Source organism: Octopus bimaculoides, chromosome 8 (assembly GCF_001194135.2).
Source record: "Octopus bimaculoides isolate UCB-OBI-ISO-001 chromosome 8, ASM119413v2, whole genome shotgun sequence".
Lineage (NCBI taxonomy): Eukaryota > Metazoa > Mollusca > Cephalopoda > Octopoda > Octopodidae > Octopus > Octopus bimaculoides.
In genome coordinates this window covers 90,946,145-90,952,663 of record NC_068988.1, presented here as the reverse complement: position 1 = coordinate 90,952,663, position 6,519 = coordinate 90,946,145, and the positions used below count along the sequence as shown (strand labels likewise).

The 6,519-nt window shown below is 36.8% G+C and overlaps 1 protein-coding gene across 1 annotated transcript in view; it reads right to left on the bottom strand.

Moving 5' to 3' along the window:
• LOC106882185 (acetylcholinesterase) overlaps positions 1-5,358 on the bottom strand; it is a 71,620-nt gene extending 66,262 nt beyond the window's left edge. Inside the window, exon 1 of the mRNA XM_014932772.2 lies at positions 3,825-5,358. Within this exon, the coding sequence (XP_014788258.1) occupies positions 3,825-4,364 (540 nt within the window). The 5' untranslated portion in view covers positions 4,365-5,358. The remainder of the gene's footprint in view (positions 1-3,824) is intronic.
• Between the last annotated feature and the right edge of the window lie 1,161 nt (positions 5,359-6,519).

Sequence of the window (6,519 nt, the reverse complement as noted above, 5' to 3'; positions counted from 1 at the left end):
ATATATATATATATATATATATATATATATATATATATATATACGTGAAGTATATTTGCCACTTAAATGCGGCTAGACCCTAAGGGTGAATGCTACTGTTGCTTTTAGCCTCAAGAGAACATCTCCTCCAGCTGGCTATTGACACGCTTTCTGTGCCCTGTCGGTATACGCTGATGACGGGTAATACTCAGAAACTCGAGTCCGTGCGTATCACGTCGGATCAACGATGGGAAGGATGACTTCCCTTTGCAAATACCGACAGGGCACAGAAAGTGTGTCAATAGCCAGCTGGAGGAGATGTTCTCCTGGGGCTAAAAGCAACAGTAGCATTCGCCCTTAGTGTCTAGCCACATTTAAGTGGCAAATATACTTCACGTTGTCGTGCAGTTAGTGTTTATATCTCGTTCAGAGATTTAGCATATATATATATATATATATATATATATATATACATGTGTGCATGCGTAGTGTGTGTGTGTGTTTACATAAGACCAAGAAAGAGATTCTACGTGACATACTATTTGCTGATAATTGTGCTCTAATTTCTCATACATTTAAGGGTATTCAAGAAACTGTAGACAGGTCTGCTGTGGTAGCACGTGCATTTAGACTGGCTGTCAGCATCAAGAAGACTGAAGTTTTATTTCAAAGAAAGCCTTGGGCAAATCATGCTCAAGATTCAAACGTGATGATTGGCAACAAGCCACTCAAATGGGTCAGGGGTCATTTAAATATCTTAGAAGTACAAATAACTTTAGGAGTACTTTGATGAGGAAATCAATGTCAGAATGTCTAAGGCTGCAGATGCTTTCGGAAAACTTGCGCATCGGTTGTGAGATGAACACAGTGTCAAACTGAAAACAAAAATAAGTGTGTACAAATCTTATATTTTGAGCACACTTTTTATGGGGCAGGAACATCAACTCCCAACTACAGACATATAAGGAAACTTGGAACCTTTTACATGTGCTGTCTGCACAATATCGGCAACATAAAATGGCAGGATCAGATATCAGTTGTCAAAATTTTAGAAAAATCCCCAGTATCCAAAGCATGCTGCTGAGAATTCAGTGCAGATGGGTAGATTGCTCGAATGAAAGATGATCGCATTCAGAAAATTCTCTGTATGGTCAACAAGTAAAGGGAGACTGCGGTAAAGGAAGACTTGTCCTTAGGTATAAAGATAAGCTGAAGCAATCACTAAAATCTCTACAGTTTAACTTGACATCTTGGGAAAGTCATTGCCTAGATCGTTCAGCATGGCACAAAATGTGTCATGATGCATCAAAACAATTTGAGTTGAAGAAACAGAACAATAAAAGAATCATATCCAACAATCAACAGACACATTTGCCCAATCCCAATCAAAATCATTAGTGTTCCCATTGTGACGCCATAGCAAAATCCATATCTGGACTCAAATTACATTCACGTATCCATCGCAAATACATGCAGCTTCTTTTGCTATTTTATTTTAAAAGTTGTTTTGTTTTTATCTCATTTTTTTTTCTTCTTTAAATCATCTCCTTCAAACACTCATACGTCGAAATCGACGGGAGTGACCATCATATATTTATACAAATATACAAATACATATATGTATATATATATATGCATGCACACACACACACACACACACGTGCACACACATATATATAATATACCTTATGTGTGTATGTATGCATGATATATGTATGTATGTATGTATTATGTGTGCAGGTCGTAGTGGTGATAATGTTCTTCTCGTTCACTCTCTCTTTTTCTCTCACCCTCTCTCTCTCTCTGTCTATCTTTCTATCTATCTATCTGTGTGTGTGTGTGTGTGTGTGTGTGTGTGTGTGTGTGTGTGTGTGTGTGTGTGTGTTTGCCTTCAAAACCAAAGAGTACTGTCGCCAAAACGGGCTGAATATCCAGATAATTGAGTGAGCCAAAATGTCAACGTCTAAACTACTGCGGCCTGTCATCTTATTCCGAATTAGTTAAGTATTAGTTAACCATTAGTTAAGTACTCCCTTGGTATATAACCTTAATATAACGTGTATTTCTTTTAGTGGTCTAACATTGAAAATGTGACTGTACCAATTTTAACATATTATTGTTGTATGTTCACATAGCAACATGATGTTTAAGTTGAAACTGCACAATAAAATGTTTATCACGTGTTTAAAAGTCCAGATCTGATTTAAGGCGGTTGATTAACATTATGATGCCTCAATAAAATATTAGAAATGATATTTTTTATTCAACAGATTTCATTTGCTAGAAATATAAAAATAATTAAACTCAATTATTGTATTCTTTCATCCAATAAAAATTAAGTCGGACCATTCATTATTGTCATTCAGTTTCACTATTGTAATATTGTACGAGGGGAGGTGAAAAGTGTCTGGCTTAAAGGCTTTAAGCGTAACGTGAAAGGCCTGGCTGGAGGGCCAACCCTCCGAATTCTTTTACAGGGCTTAAAAAATCTGAAAGATCGTTGCAATAAGTGTATGAATCTAAGAGGGGAATATGTTGAATAAAATTATAATTAACCGATCCTTTTGTATTTTCTTTTACCCAAAGCCAGGAACTTTACAGCACCCCCTCATAATTACCCTATTTTCCGGCATATAAGACGCACCCTCGCTTAAGTCACAAATTCGCTTAAGATGTAACCTCGAGTAAGACGCACCCTCGCATAAGACGCACATTATTTTACAAAGATATTATTGAAATATTTTCTAAAGTGGTTTTCTCGGAAAAAAATGTATGATCCTGTACAAATAAATACTCTGTTGTGGAAGTATACTGGAATAAAGTATGGAACCATAAATTCATTATAAATATGCTACATCAAAGGAGTACAGTGTTTCTTCTGTCATTTAAATTGTATAATTGCTCATATTTTTCTCAAGAAAATTGCCACACAGGATGTAAAATCTTGTATTTCTGGCTGTAAAGTTTTACGTAACTAAGATTAACGCTAGGGTGATGCCCCATCACTATGAATTTGTTGTCATCCACTCGCTGCAAATAGCTGATAGATGAATGAGAGCATGTTAACATTTCTTCCATCATTCTAGGAGAATTTTTCGTTTAAGTAATTAATAAAAATGTTTCTTAAAGATAGCAGATTCATTAAATAATGTAAAACACATATCAGGTGTAGGTTATGTATGCTGAGGAGTAAGGTATAACGATGCAATGTGACTTACATATCTGCCGACGTACAGTAAGTAATTATTGGTAAGTTCGTACTATCTGTGATCATTTGGGCTGTTTCCAATATTTTATTATCAGTAACAATTATTGCACTTAACAGACGTATGCTCATCAGGACTCTTAGACTACGATACTCGGTCTCCCATCCATAATAGAGCCACGTTAGACGCAGAACAATTTTTTGATGCATTTAAAAGCAACCAAACAAAGTGCGTCTTATACGCCGGTAAATACGGTAGTTAAATTTAAAATATATCGGGTCCCGAAAATATCTCGACTATTAGATCAATTTTTAACAACAGATGGCAGTTTGGCTTTACACAGGAACAAAACATTGAGCCCAGGGTGTAGCATATTCTACTCTTCCTTTCCGGCGAATCTTGCACTATATGTAGTATTTGTAAAATTTTAGTTCAATATATAACACAATAAATTATACTATCATATATACGTATACACATACATACATACATACATACATACATACATACATACATACATACGAAATTCGCTCACAAGGCATCAGTCGACCGGGCTATAATAGAAGACATTTGCCAAACAGGCCGTGCAATGGGAGTGAACCGAAAACTACGTGGCTACAAAGTGAAAATTATTATTACCTCGAAACGAAGTTTTCCGACAGGTGGGGCAGCATAAGGTACTCCAAGATAATATTCCGCAAACTTTCCGGGAAGAACCTCTTTGACGAAACCTCTAACTTTGCCATAAATCGTGTCTCGTACTACTTCTTCTGATCCTTTTGGTGGTGATGACGATGTTGATGATGTTGCTGATGTTGATAATGTTGCTAACTGAACTTGTGCCAGCGGTGGTGGTGGCGCTAGTGGTTGTCCTTTTAGCTGTGACTCACGTACAGATGGTAATGCTGCTCCCGGCTGGTCAGTTGGTGACTCGGGTACAGTTCGTTGTACCCTTTGGGATACTGCAGGTTCTGATACTGTTTCGGGTACTTGTGGTTGTGACTGGGATACGGGTGACGCTACGGGGTGTCGTACTGTTTGCGCTGATACCGACGAAGATGGTGATTCTTTTAAGAGCACGTCAACGCTATGATCGGCGACAGGCGGGACAGAAAATGAGCAAGCAGCTTTAGAGGCTAAAATAAGGAGAAGAAAGGCATGCCGCCAACACATCTCCATCACTAAGCAGTCGATCGCTTCACGTCTGTGAAAACAGCTGTTAACTACAAGAGCGGGGATGTGTATGCGTGTATGTCCGTGCGTACGTATGCATATGGTAGCTGAGTGCGCTGTTCTTGGTTTGTGTGTGTGTGTGTGTGCATACGGTTGCTTGCTCGCACATGTGTGTGCATTTGTGAGTGTGAGTCGCTATCAGAGCATGTATCAGAGCAGTTATTCAATTCACTGTATACCTTTACATCTCTGTAATAAAGTATATATATGTATATATGTGTCTATTTGTGTGCGCATGTGTGCATATGTGTGTGTATGTAAGTGTGGTACTATATATATATATATATATATATATGTATATATATATAATTGGATGTCTATATATGAGTGCGGTGTAGTGTGTCTATCTCTGTGACATTAAGGTAAACGTGAATGTGCATATAGGTGCACAGGTATGCAGTTATGTGGTCGTGCGTGTGTGCGCGCGCGTGTTATGTGTGAATATGTAAATATGTATATAGGTACATGTGTGTGATAAACGTGTGCGTGTGTGTGTGTGTGTGTATGTGTATGTGCAAGAGAGAGAGAGAGAGAGAGAGAGAGAGAGAGAGAGAGAGAGAGAGAGAGAGAGAGAGAGAGAGAGAGAGAGAGTATGTGTGTACTTAGGTTTGCGTGTGTATATGATGCAAACGGGAGATTGTTAAAACAGATTTCAACTTGGAATCGAAGCTGAAGTTTTAAGATTAAAGATTGAAGATTAAAGGTTGGAGACTAAGAAGAATACGACGATGCTTATATAACTGCTGAGTAAACAAGAGCCAGAACAGCAACAAAATCACGTGGACAAATGATTTAATCTAATTTTTCCCTGGATATTATTGTTGTTGTAGATGCTTTTGCTGTTGTTGTTTTTATCGTGTATATTGTTTAGCAACCTTTTATCAATACGTTCCTCGTGTATATATATAGCTTTACATAGAGGCATAAACACGCACATACCCACACACACACACAGACGCATGCAAATAACGCACATTCCTACATATATATATGTGCATGCATGTACACACACACCACACACACACACACACACACACACACACACACACACACACACGTCTGTGCGTATATGAGTGTCTATAAAGGTATGTCTGGTATAGACAAATAGGTAGAGAGATGGATAGACAGACAGGCAGACAGACAGATAGATAGATAGATAGATAGATAGATAGATAGATAGATAGATAGATAGATAGATAGATAGGTAGATAAATGGATAGATAGATAGATAGATAGATAGATAGATAGATAGATAGATAGATAGATAGATAAATGGATAGGTAGATAGATAGATAGATAGATAGATAGATAGATAGATAGATAGATAGATAGATAGATAGATGGATAGATAGATAGATTAGTGTATGTTTGTATGTACATACGAATGGATATTTGCATGTATATTTACTTAGCTCTGCTCGTGTATGTATATTTATGTTTTCATGCTGAAGAATATTTAACTGTTGACGATAAACAAATTCAAGTGGAAGTGCACAAGCACTGTTTGCGCGCACGCACGCACGCACACACACACACACGCACACACACACACACACACACATTCACACATTCACACAGACGTGCAGACACTCTACTTTCTAATTGCGTTTAGTCCTTTTTTTCTAATTGTGGATAACCTAACCATTCGATGTAGTACACCTTCATAAATAATAATAATAATAATAATAATAATAATAATAATAATAATAATAATAATAATAATAATAATAATAATAATAATAACAATAATGATAATCTTTTCTACTATAGGCACAAGGCCTTGATTTTATCGGAAAGGAAATTGTCGATTCCTTCGATCCCAGTATTTCACTGGTGTTTATTTCGCCGACCCTGAAAGGATGAAAGGCAAAAACGACCTCGGCGGAATTTAATAATAATAATAATAATAATAATAATAATAATAATAATAATAATAATAATAACAACAACAACAACAACAACAACAACAACAACAACAACAACAATACTAATAATAATAATACCCGGATGCAGTACCAGGCAGTGACTCTCATGGCTTCTAATCTTAATTGATTGGAAGTGTTATCATGTACATTGTTTTGTCTTGGTATAAAAAGATGGG